Genomic DNA, 19,591 nt, shown 5'->3' with positions numbered 1-19,591 from the left:
AGGATTGCTGATTAGAATCCTGGTGTCAGCATTTAACCAATCGGTGTAATGAGTTTATGTGCTCCATCTGCCTCGCTAATCCCCATGAGGCTGTGACTGAGCTCTGGTCATTGTATCTCCAAACCTCGGCACAGAACCTGGCCCAGAGCTGGCCATCAGTTAAGTGTTGGTTAAGTAGATAAGACAGCGAATCAAGTGAAGAAGACAGAAGGAATAACCATGCACATGTATTCTGTACGTAGGAGGCTTTAGCTGCATCCCGTAAGTTTCGGTGTGTTGTATCTTTATTTTCATCATCTCATTTCTGATTTCTTCCTTGACCCACTGGTTATTTAGGCATGTGTTGTTTAATTTCCACACATTTGTGAGTTTCCCAGATTTTCCACAGGGAAATGATAACGTTAAACTACATCAGTTTGGGAGGCCCAAGATGAACATGATTTGGAGAGGACATGAGGACACAGAGTAGTGTCAACACAAGGTTTCCTGGTGACCTCTGCTTAGACTGAACTCACCCATATAAACCTGCCCTCCAGCTCTCCATCCAGAGAACACAGATGCTTTCAGTAAATGCATATTCTTCCAAATTACAGATGAGAAATGTATGTCCAATCACACATGGTGGTAGGCATGGTGAGGTGGGCCACAAAGCAGCATGGCCAAGAGCTTAGGTCCAAATTCCTATTCTGCCATTTTTAGGCTGTATGATATTTGGAAAGGTACTTAATCCCTCTAGGTTTCAATTTCCTTATTTATAAAATGGGGATAATAATAGTACCTCTCTTACAAGGTTATTGCAATAATAATGGTAATTCATATAAAACACGGCACCATAGGAAGCTTTCGATAAATGTTAGCCAGTATTGTTGTTAGTACTTTGGACCCTGAAAACTGGAGCCTTTAATATCAATTGTGCTGCTGTACCTCTGGGTCCCCACTGGGTAAAAGAACTGGAGCAAGACTTCCTGGGTTTGAATCCTGGCTCTCCCACGTAATAGCTATGCGACCTTTATCAGATTATTCATCGCTCTGTCTCAGAGTCTTCATCTCTAAAAGGGGGTTCAGAAAGACCCTCACAAGGATATTATGAGCAGATGAATCAATACAGGCAAATGAGGCAGGGACCCAATCCAGCAATGATGAGATTTAAATTTTTGTTAAGGAAACAGACAAGAACCAATGAGGAGACAATGAAACAAAACAGTTACAAATTGTGAAAAGTGTTATGAAAGCAATAAAATAGGGCTGAAGTAGAAGATGGGGAGGGGAACCTAATTAAGATATTAGGTGATCAGGGAAGCCTTTCCTGAGGAGGAAACATGTGAGCTGAGCTAAAGGAGAAAAGGATGGAAAGGACTTAACCTCGCCAAGAACTGAAGGGATAGGGAAGGGCCAGAAGTACATTTCTAATGGAATTCCTAACATACATACAATTGCTTAATTCTTTAGCATAAATATATCATGTTTACAGAAACATGATATAAAATGATGTAACATGATTAGACATGAGAACACAAGCAGATACACATGCTTGAAACTTGCGAGGTATTTCACTGAGCTATGTACATGTGCTACAGTGGCCTCCTAATGTGTACAGTTTTATGTAAGTGGACGTGTATGGACCTGAATTTTCATGAAAGACTAATGCAGATGGAAACCCTCCTAATTAATGATACATTTAAGACATTCAAATAAAAGTACAGAAGACGCAGGGAGACTCTTATTTTTAGGCTTGCACAAAACCAAATTTAGCCAGCATCACAAGTTGATGGTGACTTACTTCCCATGTGCTAAAAATGCTGATATATAACACAGTTGGGTGTACATGTTGTATTTAGCAGAGTATTTCAATGATTATATACATATACAGATATATAACACAAGAAGAAATGGCTGTGGAACTCCTAAAGTAATTTCACTAAACTCCTAGTGTCACAGAATAGTTTGAAAAGCACCACTGCAAAAAGATCCCAGGTGGGAAAATATTGTCACTGTCCCCATTGGCTAGTTTTATGTCAGTCGTTTAACTTTTATCAAGCCCTGTGTTGGTTACTCTTTATCCCCTTCCCCTTTCTTGCTGTGATCAATTCTCTAGTCTTCTCTGTACTGCCTAGTGCCTTGGAAGGTGGGAGGTGACCTCAGGATCCCTCACCCTCTGGCTTTTGAGTCTCTATAGCCAGTGGGGAGCACAGCAGAAGATTAAAGGCAGGTTGTGTCCCTGCTTGGTTTCATGGTTCTGGCAGTGACTGGGTCCCTCTATAACGAGAGCTCCTGCTAGCTGATCCTCTAATGTACCTCCAGTGCTCACCAGCTCTAGTTACATCATCTCCTCCCCTTGTTGAGGCTGAGTGTTAACTGCTCCCCTCCGTTGCTAGTCTCTTGATGCTTCAGCATCCTGCCTACACTTCTGTAAATTGTCCCTTCATTAACATGCCTTCCAAATCCAAACGGAGTAGATTTTCTTTTTGCTGCTAAGACCCTGACTTGAACAAGCCTCTGCTAGGTTTTAAACTAGTCCTGTCCAAGATATAATGGGAGTCACATGTATAATTTTAAACTTTCTAGTAGTGAAAGAAACATAAATTTTGATATGTTTTATTTAATTTGATGTATCCAAAATATTATCATTTTGATGTATAATCAATATAAAAATTTATTAATAACATATTTTACATTCTCTTATTGATATATCAAACTCTGTATTTTATACTCAAAGCTCATCTCAATTTGAACTAGTCACATTTCAAATGCTCAACAGCACAGTGTCAGCTACTGTGTTAGGGCTGGAGATACAGAGATGAAGCATACTGTCCCTACATCAGAGTTGATGGTCCAGTAAGAAAGACGGACAAGCAAATCATCACAAAACAACATAGTAAATGCATAATTAGTACTGTGAACAAGATCCTTTGGAAGTAGAGTCCTTTCTAAAGACCAGTGGTGCTTAGAGAGAGGAGATAATAGGTAGATTATTATATATATATATATTATATATATATATATATATATATATATAGATCCACTTGAGTGGATCCTGAATGCTGATTAGAATTCCACCAAGAAAATGAGAGTGAAGAGGGCAATGAATGCAAGCAGATAAAGAAGCCCTGCCTTTGCATCTGCTCTAGGAACATCTGCTCTTCTTTGACTCTGCACCTAAGATGGATATGCTGACCACCGAGGGTACACTTGGATCTCCCCAGTTATTCGGGTCCAGATTTTGGTAGCCCTCAGCAGTTTTAGCACAGGCTCTGGAATGAGTTTTCAAGGGAAACTCAACCAGGAAATAATGAAGAGAGTGCTGGTGACATATATGTATGTGAGGAAAATGCCTATAAACAGACACTTTGAGAAAACCTGGATCCACTCTCCTGTGGCAACATAAATCTGGCTGCTGATTGGCTTAGTTGGCTCAGGTTTCTGGGCACAAAGCTCAGCCTTATTTTCCTCATTTCATGTTTCCTCTGCTATTCAATAAGCATTGTCACTGGACTGATATTAAAACTTATTTGCTCCAATCCTTTGGAGATGCTTCTTTTGTTGTTGTTGTTATTCATCTATTGTCCTTATATGAACCTTATTTCTCTAGTGGTTCCGAGTTCTTAAGGACCCAAATGGACATTCCCAAAGTCTGTCTCTCTTATATTAAAATCCTACTGCCTTTAGCCAAATACGTCTGTCTTTTCCCTTTCCAAAACACAGACTCTCAATAGGACAGCTCAAGTTCTTACTTCCTGTCTGAGAGACATTGACAGTTCTCTGCCCTTTGAAGGGAGGATATAACTTAAGTGACCTTAAGGAATGGTCACATCTTTCCTGCCTCAATTTTCCTTCTCAGTATACACTTTGTTAGAGATTTTCAGAAGATTCACCTTACTCTCCTGAATCCCCCAACTTGTTTTCCAGCACAAAAGTATTTCACACATATAACATTAACAAAATAGAGCCCCCACATTTCAAGCCTAGGACCTCAAGCGAGGTTCCTTTGATGCTCTTTAGGAAGTACTAAAGGACCCTACTGATCTCTTTGGGTGACTCCATAGTGCTTAAAAGCTGGTGATAACAGCTTAATAGACTGATTTTGAAGGATACCCAAATAGTAATGGGAGAGAAAAGGAGGATAAGGCACTATTCTTAGATACTAAAAAAGAAGTATGCACTTAACTCAGACAAACATTCTGGCGCCTTCTGTATGAGCAGAGCTCTGATTTCCAGGAGGTTGGAGAGCTATGGCTGTTTACATCCTTTGTCTGTAACAGTCAGATGGTATACACTGTAGCCTTATTTTCCTTGTCTCCTTACATCAACCGAAACTCATTTTCAATGCCGAGCTTTCCACAAAAATTCCCTGTGGTTTCTTTCGGTCTCTCACTCCAACTATCATATTGCGATTCCCATTGGCAATAATGTCAGCATCTGTTCTCCATACCAGCACTATTTGCAAATACTTTGAGACCAAGTCCATGATTACCACTCAAAAGTTCAACTTCTGTTTTCTTAGAGCCAAAACACATACTGTATTATCCAGTTTAAACATTTTCCAATCCTCATCTTGGCAGTGGACTTCTTCAGTCCTCCCATTACTCATATTATTATTATTTTTTTATTGCTCTTTATCCTTTTCCTTCAATTTGCTCACTGTATAGATGATTAACTGTGGTCTTGAACATCACTAACTTTCCCATTCTCAGCTGTGCTTCCTTCCCTCCCTAAGGATCTCTTCCATCCATGGTGTTGTGGAATCTAAGAGGTTCTTTTATTCCCAAAGGCAATTTATTTACTTATTTTAAAATTCTACTTAAGTAATCTCTACACCCAACGTGGGGCTCCAACTCACAACCCAAAGATCAAGAGTCACATGCTCTTCTGACTGAGCCAGCCAGGCACTCCCCCCCCAATAGGCCCTGGGAGGCAATTTATTGATGCCACCTTTTTGCTTTTCCTTTGAGTGGTCTAAGTTAGATCTCAGTATGCCAGAAATCAGGCAACAATTGCACACAAAGAATCAATTACTCTTAAAGAGAAATTTCCATGGCTTACATCTGCCTTTCTCCCATCTCTCTGGCTTAAAACAGCAACACTTTTTTTGGTCATGTGTGTGTATGTACATGGTTTGTTTTTGGTTTTGGTTTTGTGAGTGAGTGTATGTATGGGTTTGCTTTTGGTTTTGTTTATTTCTTTTTCTAAATGACTTGGTTGAACAGTTCTTCAGCAGAGCTGGGTGTGCCACTATGAGAACGATCCTCAGTCGGCATTTTTGGGGGCTGCCCCTTTTGCATTGACACTGTGTTTCTGGACTTGTGAGAAAACAAACTCAGACGCTCGTGTATCTGTGCATATATGCACATGCAAAACTCATGGAAATTAAAACAATGATCTGCGGTAATACTTTACCAAACCCAGCAGACCAAAGGAGTCACATCTATATTATATAAAGAACTGTTTTATAAAAGTTAATAAAAGATATGTACACATTTATACAAGAACTAGAAGAAATCATATAAATTATGAAGAAAATGACTACTACCCTGTTATATACCTAATACCACTGCTACTACTAGCACTAATACTAGCATTTTTTGAAGGTTCTCCACATGCCAGATACTATTCCATATGCCTTACATTTAGAAATCCATTCAATCCTTACAACAACTCTATAGACAGGAACTATTATTATCCTGGTACAGATGAGAAAATGGAGCCACAGAGAGGTTAAGTGACTCATCCATGGTTACACAGCCAGATAGATGGCAAAGGGCAAAATGAGACAATCCATAGGTCGGTTGCAATCACAAATGGAAAAATATTCAAGACTGCCAGTAATCAAAGAAATGTGCATTAAGACATTAAGTATAATTTCATACCTCATCTTTGGTGAGGCTGTGGTTAAGCTGTCACTCTCAGATATGGTGGCAACATTGTAATTTAGTGCAAGCTTTTAGGCAAGCCATTTGTCAATACTTAACAAACAACCATAAAGAGGCTCCCTTTAACTCAGTAATCATACACCTAGAAATTTATTCTTAGAAAGTTATTCAAGCGAAAGTCATATGAACAGAAAGTTTGCCGCAGCATTCTTTATGTTATCAAATATTGAAAGCAATCTAAATTTCCAAATACAAGAAATACTTAGGCAAACTTTGGTACAGGAATGAAACAGAATATCATGCAGCCATTTAAACTATCATTATAAGTGATAACAGTATAAGAATGTTATATAGGATCAAGTAAAGTAAGCCAGATATAAAATTTTACCTATTTTACAGTTGCAATTATGTAAAACTATGTATACACATGTTCAAAGTCCAGAATGGAACATAAAATGATAATACTTGAGGCATTATCCATTAGGATGGCATCTTAAATCCATTTTTAACCTAATTTTAGTAGCCTTTATTTCTGTTGCTTTCTATATGTTGGCAAAACTAAAAGTTGGGAAAAAATATAAGACGGTGTTTTTGCCCTTTGATAACATGTAATTTAGCTCAGAATTCAGAGAATCATTGACTTTTAGAGCTGGAAGGGACCTTATCGAACTCTCGGTACAACTTCCTAATTTTGTAGCTAAATACTCTGAGGCAGAAAAAGACTGACTTCCTCAATGACACATACTGAATTTGGAGCCAGAATTTACAACCCAAAAATGCAAATCAGCCTTGGGTACATTTAGGGTACACTTCTCAATGAGAAATTAAATTGTTAGGATCCTATCTTCAAATATATCATGTCAATAAAAAAGACTATTTTTATCTAATTCTACTCTCTTACTGCACTATCAGCTGCCTTCTTTCCCCACCTGAAATAAGCTTTATGTCAAAGCAGAGCCCTGTTTAATTCTTCACTATATAGTACACATCATGCATATTTTTGGCGTTTAAGCCATGTCAAAATATTTATAAAGATGATGAGTATTTTAGTAACAATGGAAAAGCTGCTAGTCATTTTCCTGTGATGGTAACAGCAGGAATTCAATTAAGATTTGATAAATCAATTAAATTGAATTTCACTTTCAAACATTAAAAAGTTTTCCAACACTGACTGACTAAAAAAATCTATTTAAACCTCTTAAAAGCTAGTTTCTGGTATAGAAATGAATATTTCTATATTGAATATATAAATGTTTACTAAGCCTTGCTGAGAGGCCCTCATCTACTCACCCGTATGTCTTCAGGCATGTGTCAGGTGAAGCTCTCTACTCTAAATCCACTTAGATTACGATAAATTTTGGCTGGGCTCTTTGAAAGGAAACATGGCAAACAATAAACACAGGGAAAGGCTAAAGAAATTCTGGAAGTGGCAGATTGGTGTGGGGATACTGAAGTTGTTCCAGTTTGGCAGAGGTGGGGGGGGCAGTTTATACCAAGACTACAAGGCTCATTTGCAAGGAGTATGTAAAAGGACAACCTGAGGCTATGGTGTGCTTACTACTGGTATTCAAACCTGCTTGGGCAGAGTGGCCTCAACCCAGTAACACCAGCAGCCAAAGTCATAGTGATGGCTGCTCCCACCAGTACCGTGTACCTGAGCCTTGTCAGCAGCTGGAAGCAGCACCAGCTTTGGGCACTGGGACAGGAGCGAGGCCCTCTCATTGGGCTTGGTGGAAAACCCTGGACGCCATTTAATAGAAGTTAAGAGAGCTGCTGAAACACTTTAAGGACTGAGGAAATAGAAAATAAGACAAAAATAAGGAATAAGAAAGTTAGAATTTAAGGAGAAATTACTTATTCATACAATCTGTAGTTTCAAGTTAATATTCACATATTTAGGTTAAGAAACTCATTCAAATTAAATAATTTTACTCTGATTTTTTACATCTCTAAACCAGTTTAAATTTCATGGAATTCTCTGGGATATTTTCCTTTAAGTTACACTCTAACTCAGGGGTTCTCAGCTTTGGCTAAACAACAAAACCTCTGAGAATAAAAAACAACCAACCAGGGGTGCCTGGCTGGCTCAGTTGGTAGAATGAGCGACTCTTGATCTCTAGGTTGTGAGTTCCAGTCCCACATTGGGTGTAGAGATGACTTACAAATAAAATCTTAAAACAACAACAACAACCAATCAATGCCCAGCGTCCTGGTAGATGGATGAAATCAGAATCTGGTGGTGGGACACCGCCATCAGTAATTTTAAGAGCTTCCCAGATGTTTCTAATGAACAAGCTAAGGTAGTGATCCATTTGCTCCAGTGGGAGCAGTTAGACATTTTCTAGAACAGTTCTAGATTTAATGTGTATATAAATTACCCAGGAGATGTTAAAATGCAGATCCTGATTTGATAGGTCTGGGGTAGAGCTTGAGATTCTGTATTTCTTTTTTTTCTTTTTAAGATTATTTATTTATTTGAGAGACAGAGAGTGAGAGAGAGAGAGAATGCTTGAGCTGGGGGAAGTACAGAGGGAGAGGGAGAAGGGAAGCAGACTCCCCATTGAGCAGGGAGCCCAATGCGGGGTTTGATCACAAGACCCTGAGGTCATGACCTGAGCTGAAATCAAGAGTCAGACGTTCAACTGACTGAGCCACTCAGGTGCCTGGAGATGCTAAATTTCTAACGACCTCTCCTGGTGATGCTGACACTGCTAGTTTGCAAACCACCTTTGAGTACATAAAGGATTTAGGAGAATTAAGACTAGTGGTTAATCACAGAGTAGAATGGGCAGAGATAAACAACCAACCAGGGGTGGTTCAAAAAAAGTTCAAAATAATGAGCTTTTTACAAAAAAGGGCAAACTAGGAAGTGTATATGGTCTCTTTTATGCAATCAAAACTTTTAGCTTGATCACCTGATCTAAATATTCTTTAAAACCAAGGAAATAGGGGCGCCTGAATGGCTCAGTCGTTAAGCGTCTGCCTTCGGCTCAGGTCATGATCCCAGGGTCCTGGAATCAAGGCCTGCATTGGGCTCCCTTCTCAGCAGGAAGCCTGCTTCTCCCTCTCCCACTCCCCCTGCTTGTGTTCCGTCTCTCGCTGTGTCTCTCCTTGTCAAATAAATAAATACAATCTTTAAATAATAATAATAATAAAACCAAGGAAATATTGAAATTGGTAGCATGGACCTTTTTCTGTTGCCCCCCTCCCTCCCACGTTGGCCATCTGTGACTTCTGGTCATGTCCTATCTGTTCAGAAGGGCCTGCTGGGAGTGACACTCCCTGGAACCAAGCTGTTGGCAGCATAGCTGGAGGGGACATTTGGATTGAAATAGCAGGGAAACTGAGGTAAGAGATAAGCATAAACTCTGAAGGGAGATGCAAGGTCAGAAAAAGGAAAATTCTGGTCAGAAGGCAGAATTCCAAATTAAGGCCCTCAACAAATACTAGGGTTCTTCTTAATGTCATGCCAGCACACTGTGGGGAAAGTCAAATGTAACACTTTTGCTTCTGGTCCCCTTCCACTTACCCATCACTCCTAACCATGAGGGTTTGTGGAAGGGCTGAAACTTTCCCAGGTTTGCTTGGTGAAGGGTTTTGATGATCCATACTTAGGGGTGGAAGGTTATGAGAAAGTCCTGTGGTGGTGGAAGCCCAGGATCTCCTGTACTTGGGTCCCGTCTACTGGGACCAGACAATGAGTGTGTATGGAAACTGCCAGGCCAAGTCCAAGTGGGCTGGGCATGGTGAGGAATGGCAGGAGACAGGGTGGTGTGTGTGGACAGAGGGTGGGAAGGCTAGAGAGCTAGAGATAGAAGGCAGCAAGTTCAAGATTTTGGAAGGCCAGGCTGAACACAAGAGCTAATTTTCTTTTTCCTTTTAAATATTGTGGTAAAGTACACCAAACATAAAATTTACCATCTTAATCATTTTTAGTGTACAGCTCAGTGACGTTAAGTGCATTCAGTCACATTGTTCTGCTACCATCACTACCAGTCATCCACAGAACTCTTTTTATTTTGCAAAACTAAAACTCTACCCATTAAACAGGAACTCCCCATTTCCTGTATCACAGCCCCTGGTAACCACAATTCTACTTTCTGTCTCTGTGAATTTGACTATTCCAGGTACCTCAAATGGAGGTGGAGTGGAACATACTGTATTTGTCCTTCTGTGACTTATTTTACTCAGCACAATGTCCTCAAGGTTCACCCATGTTGTAGCATGTGTCAGAATTTCTTTCCTTTTTAAGGCTGAATAATATTCCTTTGTATGTATGTGCCATGTTTTATTTACCCATTCATCTGCTGATGGACACTTGGGTTGCTTCCCCCTCTCAGTTATTGTGAATAATGCTGCTATGAACATGGATGTACAAATATCTCTTTGGGTCTCTGCTTTCAATTATTTTGGATATATATCCAGAAGTGGAATTTCTGGGTCATATGGTAATTCTATTTTCAATTTTTTGAGGCACCGCCATGTTTCCATAAATGCTGCACCATTTTACCTTCCCACCAATAGTGTACAAGCATTCTAATTTCTCCCAATCCTTGCCAACATCTGTGATTTTGTGTGTCTTGGTGATAGTCATTCTAATAGGTGTGAGGTGCAATGGTTTTTTTTTTTAAAGATTTTATTTATTTGAGAGACAGAATGAGATAGAGAGAGAGAGAGAGAGAGAGAGAACATGAGAGGGGGGAGGGTCAGAGGGAGAAGCAAACTTCCTGCTGAGCAGGGAGCCCGATGCAGGACTCGATCCAGGGACTCCAGGATCACGACCTGAGCCGAAGGCAGTCGCTCAACCAACTGAGCCACCCAGGCGCCCGAGGTGCAATGGTTTTAATTAGTGATGTCCACCATCTTTTCATATGCTTACTGGCCATCCGTGTACCTTCTCTGATGAAATGTCTATTTAAGTCCTTTGCTCACTTTAGAATTGGTTTTTTTTTGTTGTTGTTCAGTAGAAGTTCTTCATATATTCTGGATATTAACCCCTTATCAAATATATAATTTGCAAATATTTTCTCCCATTTTGTGAGTTACTCTTTCACTTGGTTGTGTCCTTTGATGTACAAAAGTTTTTAATTTTGATGTAGTCTAATCGATCTTTTTGGATTACAAAAAGATTCTTTTACTTGTGCTTTTGGTGTCTTATTCCAAGTAGTCATTGCTAAACTTGTGTTATGAAGCTTTTCTCTTGTGTTTTTTTAATTAATTTATTTTTATTATGTTATGTTAATCACCATACATTACGTCATTAGTTTTTGATGTAGTGTTCCATGATTCATTGTTTGCTCCTGTATTTTCTTTTAAGAGTTTCATAGTTTTAGGTCTTTTATATTTAGGTTTTTTAATCCATTTTGAGTTCTTTATGTTTTGTAAAGTAAGGGTCCAACTTAATTATTTTGCAGGTGGATATTGTTTTCCCAACACAATTTGTTGAGAAGATTGTCCTTTCCCTATCGGTGTTGGTATCCTTTTTTTTTTTTTTTTTTAAGATTTATTTACCTATTTGAGAGAGAGAGCATGGGAGCAGGGGGAGAGGGAGAAGAAGAGCAGACTCCCCGCTGAGTGTGGAGCCCTATGCTGGGCTCTAAGTGGGGCTCGATCCCACAGCCTTGAGATCATGACCCCGAATTCACAACCTGAGCCAAAATCAAGAGTGAGATGCTCAACTGACTGAGCCACCTAGGTGACCCAGTGTTGGTATCCTTTCAAAGTCTTTTGACCGTATATGTGAGGTTTATTTCTGGGCTCCACAAGGACAAGTTTTTGAGATTATGTGAGGTTCAGGTGACAAATGTGACAAGAGGTAAGCCAGATCAGGTTCCCAGTTTGGATGACCAACTCCGGTGAATGGGGGATGGGCAAGAATTAGAGCTTTGTAGCCCTGTTAGAGTCTTTTAGATCTCTTGAAGGCAGCCCATATTTCATCTCAATTGTGACCAGTTAGATGGATTGTGGTGATGCGGAATGGTGCTGAGAGGCATTGTGAGTGAAAGCCCTAAATGCTGTGAAGGAGGTGGTCTGTGTAGCGGTAGCATTATTAGAAGTGACCTTGGACACCAGAGGGCATAGGTACAGGGGCTGTAACTTGAGGACTCGTTTCACATGCTTTGTTTGGCTTTCACTGGGTAGCACATGATTAGATTTGTTCACAGAGGGCCTCGGAAAGGGTTTCAAAAATGAGGATGCCAATGGATATGGTACAGTAGACTGTGGCAGTGCTGGCCAATGGAGCCAAGAGGTTTAAGTAAGTGGCCAGCTGAGCCAGTCAATTCAAGTGGGAGATACCACATTTCAGATAAATGGGCATCCATTCTACGTTGCAGCCATCTAAGGAGCAAGGACCAAGTCTAGCATTGTCAGTGTCCAGCACAGTTTCTGGCACACAGTGCATGCTTAATAAATGTTTGAACAGAACTGAACATGAGCCAAGGAAATAGTAATGACTTTCTGAAATTAAAAAAAACTCAATTCTTGGGATGCCTGAGTGGCTAGGTCAGTTGAGCATCCAACTCTTAGTTTCAGCTCAGGTCATAATCTCAGTATCATGAGATTGAGCCCCGCATCGGGCTCTGTACTCAGTGAGGAGTTTGCTTGAGATTCTCTCCCTCTCTCCCTCTCATGGCTCATGTGCATGTGTGCTCTCTCTCTCTCTCTTCCCCCTAAAAATAAATAAATAAATCTTAACAAAACAAAAAACCCCTCAACTCTTCATAGTTAGGAATTTTCTTTTTTTTTTTAATTTTATTTATTTATTCATGAGAGACAGAGGGAGAGAGAGAGAGAAGCAGAGGGAGAAGCAGGCTCCCAAGGAGCAGAGAGCCCAATGCGGGACTTGATCCCAGGACCTGGGATCATGACCTGAGCCGAAGGCAGACACTTAACCATCTGAGCCACCCAGGCGCCCATAGTTAGGAATTTTCTTATGGCTAATTTAAATTATTTATACCGCAGGGGGAGTTCACCCCCCCCAAAAGAGACAGACTTGATCATCCTTTGTAAAAAAATAAAATAATCTATTAGTGATAGATTAAATAATTACCACTTGTTAAGCACCAAACATCTTCAGGTACCATGCCTCACATTTGATGTGCTTTGTATTTTGTCCTTGCAACAATCTTCAGGTAAGCAGGATCATCTCCAATTTACAGTTGAGGACACTGAGGCTCAGAGATGTTAAGTATTTTGCTTAAGGTTACACAACCAACAACAGCAAAGCTAGAATTTATATCTAAATGGGTCCCATGTTTTTTCTCTGAGAACCCTGTTTGCCTGTTTCTACCTGGGAGCTACCATTCTCATCTTCTGGTGTGCTCTTCTTCTAGGGTAAATTAACACATTTTCTTCAGCTTCTAATCATGGCCTTTATAAACAAACTACTAATAATCTTTTATCTGTCTCTGGCCTTTCCCCAAGTTCTCCGTGTTCTTTGAGTCTGGCATCAACTCCGTCTTTAAAATACCATTAAATGGGGGAAAAAATCACACGTTTTGACTTTAATAAAAGAAAAGAATCATCTCCCTTTCCATTTTAAATCAGCCTAGAAACTATTAGGCACCTATTCACATATTCAGAAAAAAATCATTTTGAAAAAAGTGAACAAGTAAAAGGAAAAATAACCACCAGGAATCCTGGTGAGAGCAGGGTGATGTGGTGTGGTTTTGTGTGCTTCACACAGCCAAGTACGTGAAAAGGTACCAGGAACAGCATGGAGCACCTGGACTAAGCATTTTCTAGGTGCAAGAGCCCAGTCCTAGCAGTGGATGCCCCCCATAGTGAAGAAAGACCACAGGGTTCAGGAGGTGAAGCTGATCGAATACTGTGATGTGGAGTTTTAGTCTCCCTATGGTCTAGAGTCAGGCAGCTCAAGTGTGGGCTGTGGGCAGGTGCTGGTCTGTTTCATTCCCAGCCCATGACAAGGTAAGTAGAGTAACCAAATAAATTAAGATCTGTTGAATCTAATAAAAACCTTGGGCTTGTATATTGCCCATCTTTATTTTTTCCTGCTCATCCCTTCATTTCCAAACCCTAGAGCAGGGCCTAACATGTAGCTGGTATGCACTGGCTGCCGGGGAGATCATCAGGTGAGATTGCTGGAGAGAGGGCAGACAGCAGGAAACACAATGCGAGCAACTGGAGGACATCTTTTTTTCTAGTAATTCATCTTTGTAAAGCATTGGTCTATGACAGGTTGCAAATGTGCAAAACAAAACAAAAAGCAACAACTGGATCTTTACCTCAGGTAGTTTGAGAAGTGTTGGTCTAGAGCCAGTTATTCGTTATGCAAGTGAATGTAGAGATGGTGCTTGACAGAGTTGCTAGGCCTCCCGGCCGTTTATTGAGCAGTCTAGTAAAGATTTAAGTATGGTAAGGTTCCCAGAATAAGTCACTGGAAATACCTTTGGAAACTCACTTTGACTTTAGTCCCCAGGATTCCAACCATCTACATGTGTCAGGGCATACCCTGAAGATTCCATCCATCGCTGAGGCAGATGCCTATGGACCCCAGGCTTCTAGGTAAATGCTGAAAAACTACTGCTGGCTGGTCTCTCTCTCTAAGCAGACTACTCAGCAAGTCACAAAGAGCATAGGAGAGTCCACTCCACATTGCTCTAGCCCCAGTAAACGTGGCATGGGTTGATTGAGCACTCATAAATGGTTTAGGTAATTGCCCACTCCTGTTGTTTCTTGTCATGTGGAGGGACCCACCTGGTCTCTTTAATCCTGCTCTCCTCATTCCTAGGAGAAGTGCCTCATAGAAAGTGAATTTGGGAAATGAATCAGGTACATTTAACCCAGTCCTCCTTCACTTTCTCTTGGAAACTGGTGACTCTGTACAAGGCTATGCAGAGGCCGACCCCCGTGAGCAGAGTCCTGCGGCTGTTCAGCTGTGGGTCTTGATTCTTGGACTCAGTAGTAGGAAGGCAATTGTTCCCATGTCCCCTGAGCCATTTTCTCCAGTATCAGCTTCTCTCAGCTGGTTTACAGTTTGGGCAGGAACACAGAGGTATTACTCTGGGGTCCTCTCTCAAACCTCACCAAATGGCAGAGACTGTACATTGAAGCCTTGTCTCATAGGCTATGCTAGCCTGTATTCTTCATTTGCCTTCCATTAATCTTCTTGCAGAGGATCACAGATCATGAATCACTCACTTGGTGACCACACTATATTGATACCTAATCTGTACCTTCTGCAAAGTAGAAGCCAGACCTTCCTCTGCCACACTGGTGAAGGAGGGCAATCTTCTGGCTCAATGCCCCTTTCTGCCTGTACTTCTCTGGGTATGTTTCTCCTAAAGTTGTGTCTCATCTTTCCAGGTTTTTGAAGATCAATAAATACACACGTTTTGACACATCATGATGGAAAACACAAGGGCTCTGGAATCAAAAGGAAGAATCAGATCAAAGTGAGTCTTTGCTCTTCTAAAAAGTATCAAGAACAAAATGTCTTACCAGCCATTTCTACGGTACACTTCAGGTAAACAGAAAAAAGCTCATGGCCTCTGCAGCCTTCCCATTTCCAAGGCCCACTTAGGGCTCTTTCTTTAGCTCTTCCTGAGCTAGGCCAGGGGGCATTAAAGCTTACAGTCCATTTCTCTGAGATTCAGTTACAAGTCACTCTTGCTACAATTCTCTCTGACCTTGCATTTTTCTTTGGGTCACTGGAGCAGTTTCTGGCTAATCTACCTGTGAACACTGCCTACCTTCTCTAAGCCAGAATGCGGCTTGCTTTTTCTGGTAGCCCTTCCTTATGGTGACTATCTATGCCTGGCTGAGCTGGAGGGATGACTGAGCCTAGATTCTTTGTCACCAGTATTGACAGCAGTATATGCCTCCTCAACTAGACCTTGTCTATGCCAATAGCTTTATCTTTGTCTGTATTTTCCCCACCCGCAAATAAGGTATTATATTTGTGATATTACTTTATATTACAGATTAAGTCCTTAAAGACAGTACCCACCCCCTTGATGTAGTTAAGATCTTTGTCAGTGTTTTTATTTTTATCATTCAACTTTGCTACTTCAGGGGCGCCTGGGTGGCTCAATCTGTTAAGCATCTGCCTTTGGCTCAGGACATGATCCCAGGGTCCTGGGGATCAAGTGCCACTTTGCATTGGGTAGCATGGCGTTGGGCTCCCTGCTCTGTGGGGAGTCTGCTTCTCCCTCTCCCTCTGCTCCTCCCCCCTTCACCCTCCCCCCACTCATGCTCTCTCTCTCTCTCGCTCACACTCTCTCAAATGAATAAAAATCTTAAAAAACAAAACAAAAAACTAACAAACTTTGCTAGTCCAAACATACATTTTAATGTAAAAATGCATGGATATAGAAAAGTATAGGCTTCTGGTTTAGAAAGCCCCCCTCTTTGGAAAGTTACTGACCTCATAAGAAACTATGAATAAATTCCCCAAGGTAGGATGAACAGAAAGTGACTTATACTCATATACAAACATAATTAAGTATAGACACAGTTGCATAACTAGAATGAAATTTAATGTAAATGTGCCAAAGAGAAGAAAGCACAAAAAAATTTATAAAACTTACATGAAATAAGAAAATGTTCAACTGGGTAATAACCAAAACTTCATTAACTTAGCAGTCTTGGGGACCTAGAAAGTGAGGTAGCACAAGCCAAATTCTTTTGGTGTAGCAGGTCCTTCTAGACCAGGCCAGGCAAGTGGCAGTGGATTTGGAGCAGGGGCAAGCCCACCGCGTGGTACACAGCACACTGAATTGTAGGTAGAACCCAGCAAACAGGGAATTCATTATTCTTGAGAGTTCCCCTGTGTACATGATCAGCTTCTGCCAGCACTTGGAGGAGAGATAACCCTATTAAAATGCCTTTTTAAAAAGTGAAAGCTAAATGACTAACATTAAAACTTTGAGGAATGGGGAAAGAAAAAGAAACTATGAGGAAAACATCAGCTTGCTTATCCAGGGAATGAGCAGAACTTAATTCTCATTCCAGCATGGGGCTGATGGGCACCCAACTCCTTCCACTCTGGGTAGAAAACAAATCCCCAAGTTGCTACTGAGCCAAACTTTAAAGGCCAGTCAGGAAATGAGCAGCACTCCCGAATGGGAAAGACTGGATCAGTGTTTTTTCCAAAGTAAACAAAAGATCTGCAAAAGTGTTTCCTTGCACTATTTGGCAAGAGAAAGAAGCACCTGGAGAGTGAGTTAGGATGAGAAACCATATAAGAAATGGGAGTAAAACAAGGATGGTTATAATGAAGCTTTGTCTCGCTAATCTCCAGAGCCCAAGTGTTCTGTTAGGAAACAAAGCTGCAAATGAAGAGACAATCAGACCGGTTGATTAAGAATACATTTATGGAAAGGATAAATAGAATAAATACTTTTCTGGATCGTGAATTTCATCTTTCATTTGGATTTTTAAAAAACTTTAAAAATACCTTCTAGAGAGTCAAAGTAGAATATATACATTAAAATAAATGAGGGCTGTGGAGGAAGAAGTATGAGCAATGAGAAAAGCAATTATCCTTGGAGACAGAAATTTCCTTGCTTCAATGCAGCATGTGATGCAGGCAATTTCAGTCATTCTCTTTCAGGTGATTTTCAGTGCGAGTTCCAAATGCTGCTTGAGGGGACACGGTCTCAGCTTACCTGAGGGACTGGGGCATAACTAAAGATATACGGAGAGCTATCAGATTCTTTACGCCAAACATTCTGTTGAGTAGGACAGCCTCAGGTAGAAGACAAATCACCCTTGGGAGACAGGTAAGAGAAATGAGGCAGCAACTGCATAGTGTTGCCTGTGTTAAATACATAGCATTTACAAACCCCCCAAAACCAATGCAAATTACTCAACAGCATCTCATCGTTAATTTTATGAAGTCACAGAGTTTTAGCTCTTTTTCCCAATGAGAAAGGCTTAGACTTGAAGGGTGAGTGCCATTCCTCAATGATTTTGAAAGAACCAATAATCATCAATACATAAAGATTAACTGAGAAAGAACTCATTTTTGCTTTTTCTTCAATGAGCTAGAAGTGTCACATAAAGGAGCAAGAGACTGAAAGAACTGCCAAAGAATTTGTATAAGCATAACAAAACTCATAGTTCCCCTGGACCAAACCCATCAGCCCAAGCTGGAGAGATGATGCTTGGGGGCTTTTTAAGAGGCGATCAATGGCTCACTTGACTTGGTAGGCAACATCTGATAGAAAAGCATATATTTTCTGGGGCCCAGGCTCAACTTAGTGCCTATCTGCTGGAGAAAATCAAAGATAAAGACGCAAATCCCTGGGAAGCCAGGGACACAGCTAACTGGACGCTATTTGTGACTATTTGAAGTCCATGAGTTCCTTAAGTATTGATTTCTTTTCCTCCTTATGAAATGTTAACGTGTATTTTTATTCATTCACCTGCCTCTAGCTGTTCCTTACTAAAGGTTAAGTGGCTGTGAAACCACATGCGCTACAGAATCCAAAGCAGCTGTTTTAAACTCTTGAACAAGTAGTGCCTTGTAGCCCCAAGGGCAGCTGAGGGTGGGCTCTCTCTGACCATCTGGAGATTTTAATGTGCTCCGTTCATCTCAAGCCAGCGTGGCTTGCCAGAGTTGGGGTCACTGTGCTCAGAGATACTTCAGGAGGGTGTTCAAGGGGGCTGTGCTCTGCAGCCTCCTGGGCCTCTCCAGCAGGTGCACTTGCATTTTCAATTTGAGGCTGTTTTTCTTACCTTCTGCAGGCACTCATACACAAGAACTGTTATTACTTGTTACTGCATGTTGCTGATTCATACTCAGAGGGAAAAGTAATTTTGTCTTCAACACCTCTTCCCTGTCATGTAAGGCATATGTTAATGAAAGACAGATTTTGGCATCCACTCTCCTCTGTAGCTTTGAAACCACAATGTAAGATTCATTATAAATGAAGATGCAACTGTTATTTTACTTCTATTTATATTTATAACAACACCAGAGCCATCTTGCAGGTACCTTTGTGCCTCTCAAATCCCAAACCATATTCCAAGAAATGCTCAACATTTTATGCTTGAATTGGCATTAATGTGCCATTAATGTACATACAATGTTTTAAAATAAAGATGTTTTCACTCATGTTTTATTACTGACAATCCCTTAATTCACATCTTTTACATTATACTAAAGCTGAATCCCTTGGAAGACATTTTAAGGGCTTTTTCAGACTGCTTTTTTTTTTTTTTTTCCTGTAAGTGAGGAGTATGCAAGCAATGGGTGCTCCGCTAGCTGGCTGGCTCGCTCGGAGGGGAGCCAAGTGGAAGCCTGAAGGGGGTGGGGCGGGAGCAGAAGTAAACATATGCAGAATGCTGAAAAGAACTGATTGAAAGCTTTTCTTTGTCATTCCTCTCAGTTCCTTTCCTTCTTTTCCTTCCCAGTTTGTTAACTATGGACAAGTACAACATACTTATTTCATAGAATCACTGGATCTAGAATGAGCTGTCACCTTGTAGATTGTCTCATCCAAACTCCTACCCATTGCTATAATTCTCCGCTTGATTCAGGAGCTCTTTTTCTTCTCCAGCAGCTTTCCCAGCAGCATGTGAGCTATCGATTAAAAGTGTGCTGAGGAGACTAGAGGTTTTGGAATCAGACAGTTGTGGGTCCAAACTGTGGCTCTGCACGGATTGGTGGTGACATCCTGGGCAAGTTACCCCAAATCTCAGAGCCCTAGTCTCATCTGTTAAATGGTCCGAATAGAGATGAAGTCATAGGAGTTTGA

General features: G+C 40.8%; 1 protein-coding gene across 3 annotated transcripts in view; it reads right to left on the bottom strand.

Annotated features, from left to right (window-relative positions):
- The window catches only part of METTL8 (methyltransferase 8, tRNA N3-cytidine), a 176,702-nt gene that overhangs the window by 69,825 nt on the left and 87,286 nt on the right, over positions 1 to 19,591 (bottom strand). For 2 of the 3 annotated variants that reach the window (XR_003612358.2, XM_028123646.2), the window contains one exon: positions 14,001 to 15,254. The exons of the other annotated variant lie outside the window; for it this stretch is intronic. Coding sequence is in view for 1 of the 2 variants with exons in the window: in XM_028123646.2 (XP_027979447.1) it covers positions 15,232 to 15,254 (23 nt within the window). In the remaining variant the exon portion in view is untranslated. Of the gene's footprint in view, positions 1 to 14,000; positions 15,255 to 19,591 lie in introns of those variants that run through there. 3 annotated transcript variants of the gene reach the window in all.

Source organism: Eumetopias jubatus, unplaced genomic scaffold (genome assembly GCF_037043125.1).
Source record: "Eumetopias jubatus isolate StellerSeaLion01/CBP00866 unplaced genomic scaffold, mEumJub1_p1.0 scaffold_3, whole genome shotgun sequence".
Lineage (NCBI taxonomy): Eukaryota > Metazoa > Chordata > Mammalia > Carnivora > Otariidae > Eumetopias > Eumetopias jubatus.
This window is presented reverse-complemented; position numbering and strand designations above follow the sequence as displayed.